Source organism: Lissotriton vulgaris, chromosome 6 (assembly GCF_964263255.1).
Source record: "Lissotriton vulgaris chromosome 6, aLisVul1.2, whole genome shotgun sequence".
Classification (NCBI taxonomy): domain Eukaryota; kingdom Metazoa; phylum Chordata; class Amphibia; order Caudata; family Salamandridae; genus Lissotriton; species Lissotriton vulgaris.
Window position 1 is genome coordinate 498,949,395 of NC_141694.1, and position 18,361 is coordinate 498,967,755.

General features: G+C 45.6%; 1 protein-coding gene across 1 annotated transcript in view; it reads left to right on the forward strand.

The window, feature by feature from the left end:
• The window catches only part of LOC147707489 (CD109 antigen-like), a 943,435-nt gene that overhangs the window by 807,679 nt on the left and 117,395 nt on the right, over positions 1–18,361 (forward strand). The window contains exon 27 of the mRNA XM_086926506.1: positions 6,744–6,934. Coding sequence (XP_086782632.1) covers positions 6,744–6,934 — 191 coding nt within the window. The remainder of the gene's footprint in view (positions 1–6,743; positions 6,935–18,361) is intronic.

Genomic DNA, 18,361 nt, shown 5'->3' on the forward strand with positions numbered 1-18,361 from the left:
TTGCGTTGCTTAGTAAATCTCAGTTAAAGTTTTGCATTGCCTTGCAATCAATCAATCGGAGTACTTGTAAAGCACGCTACTTACCCGTGAGGGTCTCAAGGCGCTGAGGGAAGAGGGTGCCGCTACTGCTCGAAGAGTCAGGTCTTGAGGAGTCTTCTGAAGACGAGAAGGTCTTGGGTCTGCCGTCGGTGGGTAGGGAGGGTGTTCCAGATCTTGGCCGCGAGGTAGGAGAAGGATCTGCCACCGGAGGTTGGTCGTTGGATGCGGGGAACAGTGGGGAGGGCGAGGCTGGTGGAGCGGAGCTGGTGGGTGGGGGTGTAGAAGCTGAGTCTGCTGTTCAGGTAGGCTGGTCTGACGTTGGGGAGTGCTTTGTGTGCGTGGGTGAGGAGCTTGAAGGTGATCCTCTTGTCGATGGGGAGCCAGTGTAGGTCTCTCAGGTGGGGGGCGATGTGGCTGCGGCGGGGGGCGTTGACGATCAGTCGGGCGGAGGCGTTTTGGATGCGTTGTAGTCGTTGTAGGTGTTTGGCGGGGATTCCTGCGTAGAGTGCGTTGCCGTAGTCCAGTCTGCTGCTGACGAGGGCCTGTGTCACCGTTCTTGTTTCGGTCGGGATCCACTTGTAGATCCTGCGGAGCATGCAGAGGGTGTTGTAGCAGGAGGAGGAGACGGCGTTGACCTATTTAGACATGGAGAGGGAGGAGTTGAGGATGAATCCTAGGTTGCGTGCATGGTCGGTGGGTGTTGGGGCTGTTCCCAGTGTGGTCGGCCACCAGGAGTCGTCCCAGGCTGAGGGAGTGGGTCCGAGGATGAGTACCTCTGTCTTGTCCGAGTTCAGCTTTAGACGGCTGTTCCTCTTCCAGTCGGCGACGGCCTTCATTCCCTCGTGGAGGTTGGTTTTGGCGGTGTTCGGGTCCTTGGTGAGGGAGAGGATGAGCTGGATGTTGCCAGCATAGGAGATGATATTGAGGTCGTGTTGGCGGGCCACTTGTGTGAGGGGGACCATGTAGACATTGAACAGCGTCGGGCTGAGCCCTTGGGGACGCCGCGGATGATGTTGGTGGCCTCGGATCAGAAGGGCTTGAGGTGGACGCTCTGGGTTCTGCCGGAGAGGAAGGACATGGTCCAGTCAAGGGCCTTCTCTTGGATTCCGGCTTCTAGGAGGCGTGTCTTTAGAGTGTGATGGCAGACTGTGTCGAAGGCGGCTGATAGGTCCAGGAGGATGAGGGCTGATATTTCGCCGTTGTCTAGTTGGCGCCTGATGTCGTCTGTGGCGACGATGAGGGCTGTCTCTGTGCTGTGGTTTCGTCTGAACCCGACTGGGACGGGTCCAAGATGTTGTTGTCTTCCAGGTGGCGGGCCAGTTGCATGTTGACGATTTTCTCGATGACCTTCGCCGGAGCAGGGAGATGGGCCGGAGGTTCTTGAGGTCCTTGGGGCCTGCCTTGGGTTCTTGAGGAGGGCGTTGATTTCGGCGTGTTTCCAGCTTTCCGGGAATGTCGCTGTTTCGAAGGAGATGTTGATGACCTTCCATAGTTGGGGTGTGATGGCAGAGTCTGCTTTGTTGAATACGTGGTGTAGGCACGGGTCTGACAGAGATCCTGAGTGGATGGAGTTCATGACCTTGTGTGTCTCGTCGTCGTTGACGTTGGACCAGGAGGTCAGGCGGTTGGCGCTGGTGGTGTTCACAGGGGAGGTGGGGTCTAGCGTAGTCGGGCGGTCATGGTGCTGAAGTTGTCATGGATGTTAGCAATCTTGCGGTGGAATAAGATGGCCAGTGAGTTGCACAGTTCTTGTGAGGGCGGTATGTCGTTGGCGCTGGGGTTGGAGAGTTCCTTTGCGATGCTGAAGAGCTCTTTGCGGTTGTGTGCGTTGCTATCGAGGCGGTCTTTGAAGGAGGATCTCTTGGCTAATCTGATGAGGTGGTGATGTCTGTGGGTGGCGTCCTTGTGGGCTGTGTGGTTGTCCGGAGTGCGTTTGTTGAGCCATATCTTCTTCAGCTTCCGGCATGGACGTTTGGAGGTCTGCAGCTCATCGTGAACTAGGTGGCTCTCTTTCTGGCGTGGTCGTTGAAGGGTTTCTTGAGTGCGACGAGGGTGTTGGCGCAGTCGTCGATCCACTGTCTGAGTTTGCAGGCTGCGGTGTCTGGGTTGGTGGGGTCGGTGGGTGGGTTTTGGGCGAGGGTGGTCTTCGGTGACTTTGCTCCAGCAGTGGCGAGGTAGCTGTTGGGTGCGGTGGAGCGTGGTTTTGAAATGGATGCAGCGGTGGTCAGTTCAGTGGAGTTTGGGGGTGTGGTCGAAGGTGACATGGGTGCCTGTGGAGAAGACGGGGTCCAGCGCGTGGCCAGTGTCGTGGGTGGGTGCAGTGACGAGTTGTCTGAGGTCGAGGTTGGCGAGGTTGTCGATCAGGGTGGCGGAGTTGGCGTCTTTGTTGTTCTCAAGGAAGAAATTCAGGTCCCCGAGGAGGATGTAGTCCGTGGAGGTGAGTGTGTGGGTGCTGGCGAGGTCGGCGATGGAGTCGCTGAATTGAGCTCAGGGTCCGGGGGGTCTGTAGATGTGTGTTCCTCTGAGGGTGGTGTTGGGGTCGGTGTGGATCCGGAAGTGGAGGTGTTCGGCGGTGTTGAGGGTGTCATCTGCATGGGTGGCGACCTTGAGGGTGGACTTGTGGACGATGGCTATTCCTCCTCCTAATCGGTTGGTGCGATCCCTGCGGGTAATCTTGTAGCCATCCACGATGGCTATGTCGGGCACCGAGGAGTCGTTCCACCAGGTCTCGGTCAGGAAGGCCACGTCTGGGGCGGAGGTGTCGAGCAGATCCTAGAGCTCGACTGCGTGTTTGCGTGCGGAGCGGGTGTTGAGGAGTATGCAGCGGAGGTGGTTGGATCCAGTCCTTGGAGGTTTGGTGGCTCTGTCGCAGGTGAAGCTGAAGGTGTGGCAGGAGAAAGGTCAGTGAGTCCGTTTCGAGCGTCTTGGAAGCAGGTGTGGTTTCGGCCGGCGTTGAGTGCGTAGAGGGTGCTGGTATTGTAGCGGAGTCTGGTGTTGTGGCGTTCGCAGGGTCCAGGGGTTCTGGCGCTGGGCCCGGTCCAGGCCGGACGGGCGCAGACGGGCTTGCCTCCATAAGAGGGGGATAGGGAGGGAGGAGCAGCTGGGAGGCGGGAGCAGGGTGGCCAATGGGGAGCAGGGGGGCGAGGCCGCAGCGGCTGGAAGGAGCGGGAAACGGTGGGAAAACAGGCAGGCGGCAGGGAGCAGGTGGCAGGTACGGCCGTGTGGTGGTGTGGGGAGCGACCTGCTTGCGAGCAGGGTCAGAGATCGCTCCTTTGCATTGCTTTGTCAGATCTTTTTTCCGTGTCACAGTAAAGAGTGGTCTCCTGATGTATCAATCATGTAAAGTTTGCAGTGGATGTGTAGCACATGTGTGGTACTAGTATTTTGTGTATGGTGAGAGTCTGAGTAATAGGACCAGTGAGATCCATTTTGGATAGCCACTGGTTTAGCATGGCACTTGAAAAGTGGATACAGCTTCCCCAGACACTGGAATTATATGGACTGTAGTCATGTGGCTGGAGGGTGAAGAACAAAAGACTGATGTGAAAGAGGATCATGAATGGACTACACCTAAAAAACTTAATGAGGTCATTGTTAGCAAAAGGCTGCTGATAAGCTCTACCTAACCCCTGGCTTTTGGTAGATTTCAGAGGAGAGGGGGTGGACAGCAGTTGCTGTTTTTCAATATGGGGACATTTATAGGCAGGGCCTGCTCTTCTGTTAGTTCCTGATAACTTCTTCAGGAAGACTATTGAAAGTGGGACAGTTGTGGCACAGGGGCCAGAGCGGCTGACTCTGGAGCACGGGGCCCATAGTTCTAGCCCTGGCGGCAGCTCAGCTAAGCTGGGCAATATCTCACTTAATCCCACCGAAGGCCCCAAGCGCCTTGCAACCCTTAAGGGGGTGAAAAGTGTGCGGTTTACAAATATGAATTGTTAAAGAAAGACTACCAACCTAAACCGGTTTCAAAGCTTCAGACAGTGGCTTATTTATGAGAGCCCCGTGTCATTTTTGCAACACGTAAAGTAGTACATGTGTGACTCAGGGTTCTCCCTTTGATTAATGAATCCAATCTAAGCCACCGTTCGTGGCTTTGAGTGGCCTCATAAATCACGAGTAAGGCAACACAGCATAAATCACTGCCTTGCCTTACTCTGTGCCTGGGAGGCATTTTAAGGGCATTATAGATGGTTTGCCCATGCGGCAACCCAGGAAGTTGACACTGCCCCAGATTTACAAAGTCATGTAAACCTAGGGAAGTGCCCAATTCACACACTTACCAAAGTGAGGCATAACTAGGAGAAATAGTCTGCAGCACACACAGAAAAGGGAAAACACCTCAATCGGAGGTGCCCATTCCGGCGCAAAAACAATCCTGCATGCACCATGGTACAAGGGTGCCAACGTTAGGGCTAGGCTGCCAAACCAGCACCAGCATATGAAGAAAGGACCGGAATACACTGAATTGCTTATATATGATGCATTACTGCTCTTTCACTTTGGCATAGGACAGCACAGCACGATGCATTGCTGTGCTTCCTTATGCCAAAACCCCATAAATGACTCCCTATATTTGTACAGCAGTACATACTCAAAAAAAACCTTGGAAAGTAGCTATAACAGTGAGTATTCATATCCATCAAGTGACCCCCAGTTATCCACTGTGTCCTCAGTTACTGACTTGTAGTAGATTGGAAGCCAGTGCCCAAGAACAAATACGCAACATTGCACATATCTGATAGACAACACAGTAAAGCACATATTTAATTTGGTCCAATGAAAAGTAGCTTTCTCTGCCCCTTCCAGGCAGCTGAGGCTCTGGTGTGCAGCCATGATAAGGTACACAATACGGTCATTACATGCTGCCCACTATACAAAATGGCAGTAAGCAACCATGTATGATGGAGTGATTTTTGACTCTCCCAGTAAAAATAAAGAGGTTTGGTAAGAGGTGGGAGCCATTAGAACTGGTAGAGGTTTTATTCTGGACAATTGCTGGGAGGAGTTGGGAAATGTGCCTGCCCAGTGTGGAGGAAGTACAGCGAATTGATGAATGAGAGGGCTAAATAGGACTGGTTCCGAGTCTTTATGCTGTTACAGCAATGGGGTATATTTACAAGCCCCGTGCGCCGCAGGTGCGTCACTTTTAACATAGGAAAAATAGACGTACTGGCAGTGCAAAGGCGTGTAAATAAGCCCCAATGTTTTCTTTCAGTACCAGTCAAGAAATGAAGGAGCGACAGGCATGCACCTGCTTGGTGCAACACCTTCCCTTCGTGAGGACAGCTGCAAGAACACAGGATGAGGTGGTATATTTCTCCTCATAGAATGCCTAAGTAGAAGTACCATGGTCAGATCAGGAGTCTGGAGATCTTGAGTGTAATTACTGTGCTTGAAGACACAGGGGTCAGAGCACTGATCAGTGAGCCTGTTTAATTCTGATGTCTTTGGAGTAGGACACAACAAAGCAGGGACAGTGAAGTCGTTAAAAGTAGTATCTGCAGTGTGGAATTGCTCATCAGTGAGCGCAGAAAAGAATGAGGACGCTGCATGAAGAAAGAAAGCTGCATGACTGCTGTTTCCATCCCCAGCGGTGGAGCGTGGCTTTCTGTCGCACTATGCGTGTGAGCAGGGTCTGACCCTTAGGCGACTGACGTCCGGGGCATGGGGCTGCAGCACTCTGAAAGAGAGCATAGATCTTCACTTTCAGCCCTATCCCTTCAACCCTCATCCTCGGCCCTAGCGCACTCACCCAGCAAAATTCACCCATCAATCACGTGGCCTTTTAACCAGACATTTATGGTCACTACGAAGGTCTGCAGGTGTGTGGCATTGCCTGTTGCAGTGTGTAGTGGTCACTGCCGTGCCATGCTAAGGATTCTGAAGGCCCCATGCGAGAAATATTTTGGAGCTTCTGTTTGGAACAGCGTTCAATTGTGTTACCCATAGTATCAATTGTATCACTTTTTTTTCTTTCAGCAATTCAAGTCCCATGATGCCAAATCATTTTGACTTACACGTTTAAGGTTGAGCTAGAGGAACGGAAGTGAGATAGAGAAAAAGTTCACTTTGTCAAGTGTTGCTTGGAAGGCAGGGGCTCTGGGCAATTGCTCACTTTGCCCCTGTCTTAAAGCATACTTGCTGCCATACAAGTCCAGGCTCTTGAAAGAATGCTGAAATTATGTATCCATAATGCTTTTATATTCCAGTCACGTACACTGTGTAATTGTTAATTTTTACAACCTAACGAATACTAATTATGATCACAGACTGGCTTGCAGTAAGACTGATGACCATACACCCGGACGCACCATCTTTCGAAATGTGGCGTGCACGATTCTATAATACGTTTAATATAGAATATAGCTTATATTCTGTCAAAGGTTTAAAAAAATGAAAACTTGGTATTTATATTTGGGGGGCTAAGTCTGAGCATATGATCGGATGAATCTAATCTTGTCGGGGCTATGAATTGATTGTTTTATTTCTTTTGTCTTTTTTATGCGATATGTTTCTGTAAATGGTTTGATACTGTGGATTTCAATAAAAAAAATTTAAAAAAAGACTGATGACCAATCAAGTGCCGTGATTACGTAAAAGTGTTTTCCTAAGCATGAAAGAATAGGGCTTCTCTACATAAACACAGCACTTGTTTGTTTCTGTTACTGCTCAATGCTAAATGTACTTTTAATTTGCCCTTTCAGATGGAGGGATGTTTTGGGTCTCACCAGGACCTGTATTACCATACTACTGGCAGCCAAGTTCTTCAGAGGTTGAGATGGCAGCTTACGCACTGCTATCCTGCTGTCAACAGAACAGGACCAATGAAGGCATCCCAATCATGAAATGGCTCAGTCAACAAAGGACCCAACTTGGTGGTTATACTTCTACTCAGGTTGGGATGGATTTTTAATAATAATACAAGCAAAGATCTACCAGGAAAGACACATGGGACAACTGCTGAAGACCCACTGTTAACTGTTTATATTGCATTGTGCCGGACTGCATTGTTTTAGCATCTGATGTGGTGTTGCTAGAGATGCTTCATTGACAACAGTCTGGATCCAAAATATAAGACCGAAGATGGAAGAAGAAATAGCCAGATATAATGCTAGTATCTGATTTACTGATATGTATTGTGTATGTATGTATGTATGTATGCATGTATGTATGTATGTATGTATGTGTGTGCTGGGGTACTATTACAGTGGAAACCTAGCTAAAGAGAAACAAAGTGTGGTATAATGATGGTTGTAGAGAAAAGCAGCAGAGAACATGATCTTAGACAGACACTACTGAGGAAGGTGTGCATAAAGAGAGGATTTGCAAAAATGACATAGAAAGGGAAAAGAAATACTTTTCTTTACTTGACAGAGGGGCATGGTTGTATTACTAGTTGGAAGTCATCTACATCGATAGGGAAAGCAAAATCTTGAGCTCTACTATCTGTTCTGAATTTTAATTTTGGTCTCCATGAATTTAGTTCAGAGGTTAAAATGTAGAAGAGAGACATATGCAAAACATTGATGCAAGACACACTGACATAATAGAAATGGATAATATATCTATCTAATTTCGGAAGGAACAAAAGAGGAAACGTTGTGAACGTGGGAAATCTGAAGTCTTTGCCCAAGGTCATTCTAGGAGGCTCAGTACAAGTGTTTTTGCTACTCTAAGCAAACTGCCAGTTTGGCCCTATTTCCACTGCCAAAGAAGTCATATTAAATACATTTAGGGAGAATCTGCACCTTGCTAAAAGTGCGATTATATGCAAATGCATAGAATAGCCTATGGGTACCACCGGTTCTTCTAAGGCTGCAGACTTAAACTACTTTACGACAACGGACATGTGACGACCCGCACCTCATTTTATCATCTGGAAGCCTTGGTAATTTTCATGGTGCAAGTAACATGTGCCATAGCTTTCTTGACCATGGCTCTACATGATTAGAAAGTGTTGCTCACCAATAGAGTCCTCAACTTTGTTGGGGTATTTGGAACCACCAAACATGATTCTCCATTTAACAGGGTTGATTACCATACCCATGATCAGTTAATGAAAATACTAATAATGACAGCTGATTCTAATAATGAGGTATAGGTCTTAGTTCATTGATCCTAGTGTGGAGACTGCTAGCTTTCCCTGGTAAATCCATGTAGTTTATTATGGCTGAGTGCCTTCATTGCCCCTACACACAGGAGACTCAAATGTGCTTGTGTGTACTGGGTGGGTACACATTAGATTGCCTCTGCATGTGACAGGCCCTGTGCATGTTTCTTAAACTTGTAGGAATCTTTAGAAGGTTAGTGGTGCCATAGATGGATGTCTATTGTTCTTCTCAATGCTGCATTGTGTTACTTTTTTAATTCCCCACTCTGTCTCCCTCTGTGGACTTGTTTTTTTCCCTATCATGTATGGAATCCATTTTGCCGTATTCAGCTTTTACTGGAATTCTTTGCAAAGTCAGGTCCATGCCTGGATTTGTAAAGACATGCGACCTTTTGTTACAGTTGTTATAAATTTACTCAGCTCTAACAGGTCAACTTGTGGACTGTTTATAGAACAACTGGACAAAGACAGTGGTCTCAAATTCTGGGTCTGCCGTCCACAGAAAGACTGTATCTTCAACTCAGGACTAGATATGAGCTGCCCCCTCAAGCATATTGTTCACTGTTAGAAATCGGGGTCTCTAGTTGGCAATGGTTTGTACCTTTAATCCAAGTAGGGACCCTATTTCCTAGTCAGGGTAAGGGGGATACGCTTCTAAAATAACGCCTGCTCACCCCCTTGGTAGCTTGGCACGAGCAGACAGGCTTATCTCAGAGGCAGTGTGTAAAGCATTTGTGCATGCATACAGTAACACAGTGACTGCACTACAAATGAACACCACACCAGTTTAGAAAAATAAGCAATTCTTTATCTAAACCAAAAACTACAGAAATCAGCAATATAGTTCTTCAGAAAAATATGCAGTTTGCAAGATAACTTTTCAATTGCAGAAACAGCTAAAAAACACAGTTCTTCCGATCAGTAATGCTGAAAACGACAGTCTAACAATTCCAGCAGACTGCATTGGTGTGGGTCAGCTAAAGCATCGACAGTCTCGAAAACAGTACCTTTCTCGTTGTGGCTGACCCATTGGTGCGAGTCGGTCGGAGTAACCATGGTGGTTGCGTTGCAAAATGGAAGCGGTGCAGGGTGCCATGCCCTCACGACACGGTGCAGTCAGCAGCTTGGTGACGATTATCCAGACGACATTGGAGAGAGCAAGGCTTACGATGCAGCGTGAGGCAGTGCTTGATGCGGTTCTGGCAGGTTGTGGTGCAGGCCACGGAGCCGGTTGCGACGGTGTTGGTGGCATCCAGGCAGGATGATTTGAGGCGTTGTGAGTAGCTGCTCGGTGACGATCATCAAGATGGAGTCGGTGAGACCAAGGACGCGGTGCGCAGTATGGCAGTGCCTTCTGTGGGGCCTTCAAGATACAAAATCCTGCGACGGACTCGGTGACAGAGTCGATTGCCCTTTTCATCTGCGGTGACTCAAACCAGCAGTTGCAGAGACGGTGCTCAGAAGGATGGTAAAGTCTTTGCTGTTCCTGAGACCTCTTGCACAGGGGGCAAGCTCCACTTCCAATCCCTTGGAGATACTTTCTCAAGCAGGATACAGACACTGTTTCTCTCCTGGGCAGGAACAGCTACTGCAGGCCAACCCAAGACAGCACACAGCAAAGGGACAGTACTCCTCCAGTTTCTTCCAACTCTTCTCCTTGGCAGTGGTTCCTCTTGAAGTCCAAAAGAGATCTAAAAGTCTGGGGTCGCGCTCCACTTTTTATAGTACAAAGTCCTTTGTTCTCTGGAGGCAGAGGGTGCCTTTGCTCAGCCAGAACCAGTTCTGTCCTCTCTGGGGCAGCTGCCCGGCGGGAGGTGGAGACAGCAATGTCCAAGGCAGACCAGGCCCATTCAGGTGTAAAATAAATCTTCTACCCCTACTCTGAATGCAGCCCAGGTCTATTCAGCCCAGCTCTGACTCACTCTGGAAAGGCAGGACACACCTCAACCCCCAAGTGGCTGTCTAAACAGAAAGCACATCCCCAGACCCTGTCACTCCAAAGCTAGACAGTCAATACACAAACCTAGCAGAGGACACAGGATGGCTAAGCAAGAAAATACCTACTTTCTAAAAGTGGTATTTTGAAACACAGAATGTAAAAACCTTCTATACTAAAAGATGCATCTTTACATTCTGAGTTCAGGCATACTAAACATTAGCTTCCTATCTAGTCCCAATTGGAAGTTATATTTATAAGATGTTATAAATAAACTTCCATTCTATCCTAGGGGACAGATAGCCTTTCAATAGTGAAAAAACGAGATTGGCAGTATTTCACTATCAGGACATGCCACACACATCAGGGCATGTGCTACCTTTCCCATACACTGCACCCTGCCCACAAGGGTATCTTGGGCCTACCTTGGGTGTACCTCACATATAAAAAATGGAAGGCTAGGGCCTGACAAGTGGGTGCCTTGCGAGGTCAACATGGCAGTACTAAACTGTGCATGGACACTGCAGTAGCAGATCTGAGTTAAATTTACAGGCTGCTCATGTGGTTGGCACAATCAGTGCAGCAGGCCTGCTAGCAGTATTTGATTTACTGGCCCAGGGAACACATAGTGCACTGTACTAGGGGCTTAATAGCAGCCAAAACGCGTTCCAGTTTTAATGCAAGTGTTGGCGAATAAAAGAGTTAATTCCTTGATTTGAGTGCAGAATTTCTCTAGATGGAGGGAAAATGCTGTTCATTTTATAGAGGTGTCTGTGGTATACCTCACTTCTTCACTACCGGCGATTTAAATGCACTCCAAAAAAACACAAAATGCGGACATTGCAATTAGACGTGCTTTTCACAACTTGTGGGCAGATATCGCAGTAGAAAGAGAAAGTCGAGCAGTAAAAAAAAGCATTTCTATTTATCAACAGACTTGAAAATATCTCATTTGACTGCAGTATTTTGGAATCCCTGCCCCTTCTCACTTTTGTGACACACTTGCGCGCACACACACACACGTGCACACGCATACAGGCACTCACACAAGCACGCACACACACACACACGCCCAAACACGTGCACGCACACACACACACACACACCAAACTCTTTAAGAAATCAGTATTCAAATTTGTCAGCAGTAAACTGCACGGTGCTTGATATCACCTGAAGAAACACAAAATAATGTATGTTTTGTTGTTGTCAGTGGCATTCCATTAAATACGTTTTTTTGTGCAACTGAGAGCTGTCTGCAAACCACAATGTATTTAGTCCTCACAAAGAATGAAGAGATTAGGAATATGTCATATCCTGGAATGCTTAGCTGCTTCTGAAACACCGAAATTGCAAAATCCACTTCCAATCTAGGAACCAAAAAATACAAGATAAAAGCACACGCAGTGTGTGTGTTGCTGATTGTTTCCTTGTTAATAGTCCATGGGGCGGGGCAGGAACTGTGCCTCTGAAGCAAAGTTCACTGCTACTAATAACCAGCTGAAGCAGTGCATGGTATGCCTGTACGTAGTGAAACTCATTACACAATCTGTGGATACATGTGGCTCCCACAGGGTGCAGCTGTTGCCTTCCCCATGCTGCAAGGAACCCTCTGAATGGGATGGGACAGAGCATATGGAGGATTGGGAGGGGCTGCAACTCAAGGCTTTTCACAAACAAGGACTTCAACAAGCCCAATCCCCCATAAAAAGATGCCCAAACAAAACAAATATACTACCAAAAATGATCCCAACTACGGTAGACATGGAAAAGCGGGAAAAGGCTGAAAAAATACAATCAGCAGAGCGGGAGGAAAAAAGCAGGAGGTAGTACTGACACAATTGTGGCATTATCAGGGAATGGGAGGGAGGAATGATATTTTTTACATGTAAGCAGCTTTGCCTCTGAAGCTGAACATAGGCAAACAGTAACAGACTAGGAAACAAAGAAAATAAATAGTCCCCCCAAGAACACATAAGGAGCAATAGCGGAATGAGACAGTACTTAGTCCCTGCTGCATGGAAAGAACAGAAGGAATAAAGGAGGTACAAAGAGGAAGGGCTGGCCACTAGCAAGCAAAGATTTTTAAAGGACACTGAAACAAGCAAATCAAAAGCAGGGGGGTAGCTTTAAGCCAACATGAGAAATTAGAACAGGTCTTGAATACTCGACCTAATAATGACTTCAGACCAGCATTGTCTGTGGGAGCCTTGGTCTGAGATATGGAGTCAATCAAACTCGATTTTGGTCAAACACCTTGATTGGTAACCATATGCCCCAAATACTCAAATTCATTAGCGAGGAAAACACATTTGTCTCTCTGCAAAACCACACCATTTGATTGAAATCATCTCAACACTTCCTGTAAAATGTCATCATGATTTGCTCTATCTGGTTTAAATACTAAGACATCATCCTGGATCACATACTGATAAACCAAAACTGCAGAAGCCAACCCAAACGGGCATGCGAGCGTCTTGTTAAGTTCCAAAAGGAGAAACAACTGCCATGAGATGCCTACACTCCGGTGCCAACTCAACCTGATGGTGCACCAACGCTAAATCCAATTTAGATAAAACTTTAGCATACTTCAACCCTTCTAACAGTTCATTGATATTAGGCATAGGATGAGAATCCACCCAGATCTCATTGTTCAAACAGTGAAGGTGAACACAGACTCGAAGCTCACCATTCTGTTTGTAGGCAACTTTCAAATGAGATAACCACAGGAACGAGTCAATAGATGCAATGATACCACTTTTGCATAAATAATTTAATTATTTTTCCAAATCTTGTCTCATACTAAAAGGGACGTTTCTCAACTTGTGCTTCACAGTCTTGCTCCTTCATTTACTATAATTTTGTGCTGGTAATCTTTTATTTTTCCTAACTCACCAGAAAATAAATGGGTATTTGTTTATTATGCTCTCCAACTCCAAATCGTCCCTTACCACCAATACTTGTTCTCTGGTTCCCTGTTTGAGCACCAGCCCAAAAATTCCATTGTGAAACCATCCTAATATGTTCAAACCCTTATGCACTACATACACTTTCCCTGCTATTCTCCTTCCATTGAATACCATAATGTCCTCTATGTACCCTGACAAATTCACTTTACTTCCCTCATAGGAGACTGCTCTGTGATCAGGAGGTAAGAGCAGTCTCGTAAACCATGTGCTCTCATGCATCTCTGGAGTGATCATTGAGATGTGCGCCCCTGAATCTACCAATAGTTTCAAAATGTTGCCTCCCACTCTGATCTCTACATACGGATACACACTTAATTTAGGATTACCCACCATGACTTCCTCACTCTGCACTCCCATTACCATGTCTCTAAGGTCCTTGCTAATACTTATATCTCCTTCATCCACTAGCTCATAATCAGATATACACTTGACGGAAGATATCTGTTTGTTTTTGCCAGATTGGCACACCTTTGCAAAGTGATCTGGTCTATTGCAACTTCTGCACGTTACAAACCTTGCTGGACACTGTTTGCCCCCTTTTATATGTGCTCTGTACCCACACCTGAAAAAATATTTTGTTATGAAAAGAAAGAATTTTGTTTATCACCATAACCAGTATGTGCAATGTCAACGGGTTTGTTGTCTTTACCCTCCTTAGCACTCTTCACTCTTACAGGAGATATAGATTCACTGTTTTTCACTTCTAATTCTTTGGCTGACACTTGTGAGATTTCAATGATCTTGGCCATTTTTATTGTGTCCTCTAAGGTGGGATTTCCCATAGACAACAATTTCTGTTTGATCATTTTGTTATTTCAATGACATATACATTGGTGTGTTTCTAAATGGTCAGGAAAGTTCTCAAACTGGCATACTGCAACTAACCTTCTTAAAGCAGTGATATAAGTGTCAACATCTTTATTCGCATTTTGCATACGTAAAAAAACACTTGTGACGTATGACCACCAAACTTGGTTGAACATCAAATCTAGCTTTGAGCCTTTTCACTGTGTCTTGATATTATTCAAGAATATCCTCTCCTTCAATCACAAGTTCCAGCAAATTTAAAAAAATGGCCCTCCTTTCAAATCCTAAAGACTGAAGAAGAAGGTATTTCCTTCTTTCTGCTCTGAAAGGACAAGCTCCAATTGCACCTAAAGTTTCAAAGCCATCAAACCACATTCTCCACTTTGTTGGTGGTTCATCAGGTATTTCTAAAAATGGAGGTGGGGTGCTACAGCTTGCATGTTCTTAGTCTATGCAACAAGGAACCAACATAAAAATTAGGAAAAGAAAAAAAATATTTAAGGCAGAAATGTTACGCACCACAAACCGTTTAGGATTCGCGGAACCCACGGGAGAGTGTTGTATTAAGGAAAACAGCTAAATAAATTGCAGAGTTTTGTCAACATTTAAATTATCTCAGCCAACCAATAGGATGTGACGAAGTACTGTATCCACCAGAAAAACCGTAGCAGGATGTTTGATACTTTCCCTGCATGAAAATGCCCAAAACAATTTCCTGAGCGGTGCAGATCAGCGTGATAGTGACCGCACTTACTATAAACGTTGCCCTCCACGCTGTAGTCTTGAATTTCTCACAGTATCTGAGGGGTCTGCCATTCACTTCAAATGACTGGCAGTAGCCCCCTTCACACAAGGCACGCCGACCACGAAGAGGGCAACAGGCAAATTCAGACAACTCGAACCATAATCTTCAGAGTGTTTCTGACCATCACACTACATGGGTGCACCTAGAACTGAAACACACAACCACCTTTGCGTAATTCACTTCCATAACCGCGCTGAAAAACAAATGAAACTCACTTCCTCTCTACTCGTAAAATGGTGGCTACATTCTATGTCACGGTGTCTTCCAAGGAACTGCAACGCACACACCTTACGTTTCAGAATCGCTGTGTGGAATGCACTCACAAAATGCCTCCTCCTCCGTTCTGTATCATGGCTTCTTGCCTCAGACTGGACGCACTGCCCTTCTTGCGTTTCATGACCAACTCAGTACCTTTCACTGCCTTGGTCGTATCACAAAGCCTTGTGACAATTCGCAACTCAGTCGACATCGAACGGTTGGCCGACCACATTTCAATCTTTAACTTCCTGTCCCTTAATTTCGAGACCTGTGCCTGTGCTGAGAGCTGATAGTCACTAGACTCGTGCCATGTAAAGTGCTACACGGGATGGTTCGTGTAGATGGTTCAGCACTCGTTGTTGCCACAAAAAGTGTAGTAATTGATGACTGAGGCAAGGTGAGGTAAGTTAAGATCCTTTAATTCATCAACATCTGAACCACTTAGGGCAGAGTATAGGAACATCTAAACTCCAACGACCACATAATCTACATTCTACATTCCGAACCCTCACACAGTGAGGTTCCAAGCTCTACGATCTAAGATAACCACTACAAAATGTTTACTAACTAACCCATGAATTATTTATGATGAGGTCATCTAGCCCTGTTGCTAACGTGATTGGAAGCTGGAAATATAGACTGTGGGCCTCATCTACTACAAAACGACGCAGCGCCGAACTGCATCATTGTAAAAGCAAAGGATGAGTCCTACTAACAACAACACAACACATCTGTGTGCTTTACCCTGCACTGGGGCATAATTGGCTGCCATGCTCCAGCACATTCACCCTTGCGTCATGTTGCAAGGGTGCCTGCATTGCAGGAATGATTGTTTTTGTGCAGGAAGGAGGCAGCACACATAGAAAGAGGAAAAAACTAGAACAAATAAATGTATTAATCCTCATTGCACCACTCCTATGACAGAATTCCAGCTCAATGACACTTTGTAAATCTGAGAATGTGTCAGGTTCCATCGATATTGCAGGGGAACATCCCTAGCAACACCCATGTAACGCCTCTTTCATGCAGAGTAATGTGTGAAAGGGCCCCATACTTACAAGACCATGAAAAGTCAGGCAGGGTAACTTTACATGGCCTTGTAAACATGAGCAGGTCCATTGCGCTGCTGGTACGTCTACAAAAAGGGATGCACCGGTGGCGCAATGGGCTTGTAAATGAGTCCTTGTGCCCATGTACGACATCATATCTCCTTATCACTAAAGTCCAATATAAATGTCTGCATTTGAGTCACAGTTTTCCAGTAATGTGTTAATGATATTGAAAAATTCATGTCCTCTCATTTTATCTATCCCCAGTTCCCATCCATAACGTACCCTTATCATAGCAGTTTCAATTTTCAGGAGAGATTAAATTAGTTTAGACTTTGTGATAGTGCAAGTTTTTACCCTTTGTACAGTGGCTTGGTGAGGTATGAAATTTGCAATGGAACATTCTATTCACATGTATGAATTATGCTTATATACTTATGCCTATAAACCTTGAAAATGTTTAAAAAGTAAATGTAAAGTACATGTCAGTGTCATCAAACTATCAGGCAGTCACATTAACTGTTTGGATGCAGATCTCTCTTATAGAAGGTAGAGATGTGTCAATGATAATTTTCTACAGCGGTTCAATATAAAGACCAGGGGCCCGATTCACAAAAGTATTCTGCGACAAAATCCTAACGTTACAACTTTCGGTATTCATAAAGGGCATTTAGGAGTAGTAAAGTTAGGAATCCTAACTTTACTACTCCTAAATACCCTTTAGTCCACATGCATCATTGTAAGGTTTTGCGATTCCTTATTTGCAATTTTTAGGGAATCGCAAATAAGGAATCGCAAAATGGGATGCATGATTTTAATCACATAATATTTGTGTTTCAGTAAAAATCGCAATTTTTACCGAATCACAAATATTATGCGAATTCTAATTTGCGATTTCGCAATTCCCATTGATTCCTATGGGCCAAAAGGCCCATAGGAATCAATGGGAAGGCATTGACATTTTGCGAATTTCAATTAGCGATTCTCAAAATGTTAATGCATTCCATGGGTGCAGGGGGGGTCCAAAGGACCCTCCCCTGCACCCCTGAAATGTATTTTAAAGTGCATGTTTCACACACACATGTCCTAAGGACATGTGTGTCTGTAACATGACAGTGTTTAAAATGCAATTTTGAGCATTTTAATACTTTTTCGCAAATTACCACGATGTTCACCCTCGTGGTAATTTGCACCCCCTAATGGCGAATTTGCAATTTGAAAAACAATCATGCATTGCTTTTAAGGAATCGCAAATTTGCGATTCCTTAAAAGCAATCGCATTTTTGGAAATCGCTAAAAATAGCGAATTTCACAAAAATGCATGATGCATCCCAAAAACCTATTTAGGAATCGCAAACGGCCGAATTTACCGATTCGCACCGTTTGCACTTCCTAAATAGGTTGATGCATGTGGCCCTTAGTGAATATCGAAAGACGTAAAGTTAGAATTTTGTCTTAGATTACTTTTGTGACTGGGGCCTAATGTTTCCCATACACAGTTCCATATTTTCAACTAGAAGTGTTTCAGAAAGATCTTGTTGCTGTATTAAAAATCCAAAGAGTGGGCGTGTTCATAAACACCCTTGTTTTTTGGGGGGATCAAAATATTAGGAACCTCTTTTCCTATTTATCACATTGTTTCTGTTAGTGCATTCAATAAGGAAAATAGTACCTCTTCATGGTACTTACTACTGGTCAAGAGACTAATACTGTATCTCTCTGAGCATCTGGAAAACTCTCCGTACAGGTAATGCTCCTGGCCAATTCGATCTATGGGATAGCTTAGGGTCCAGTCCAGATTTTCTTCCCAAGTGGTTGCTCTGTCAGTTCGAACAGAAAGTAATTCTTTCCAGATACCCAGTTATTATTCCTGTTGAGATTTTACAGGATTAGATGTAAGGAAAGCAATGCTGGGTTGTCTGATATAAAAAATGTGTTGCTCTTGGTATTTTTTTATTTGTTTCACAGCAACAAGGGGCCCGTTTATGATGTTGGGCGGACCGCCACCAACAGACCTTCGGTAGCAGTCCAGCCGACATCTAGAGTATCGGTCCGACTAAAGGTTTACAATACTGGCAGACAGAGTGATTTGGGCAGGGAGAAAGACTGCCACCTTTGACAGCTTCAAGTAGCCCATTGGGGCAGTAGTCAGAGTCTAATCTCTAAAATAGAGGCAGAGCCTGCGGAGGCATCGCATTAGGGATTAAGATGTCAGTTTCCTACAGCCTTTTTGCGGCAGTCCCACTGCCATGAAAAGGCTGTCAGAAAGTAACTTTGGGGTCCCAGTCTCCTGTGGACCACTACTAAGGGGCCAGGGGCACATGTGGTGGCCTCCCAAACATCCATGCACTGTGTGCCAAGCACCACAAGAGATTGTCTGTGCTCCTGGCA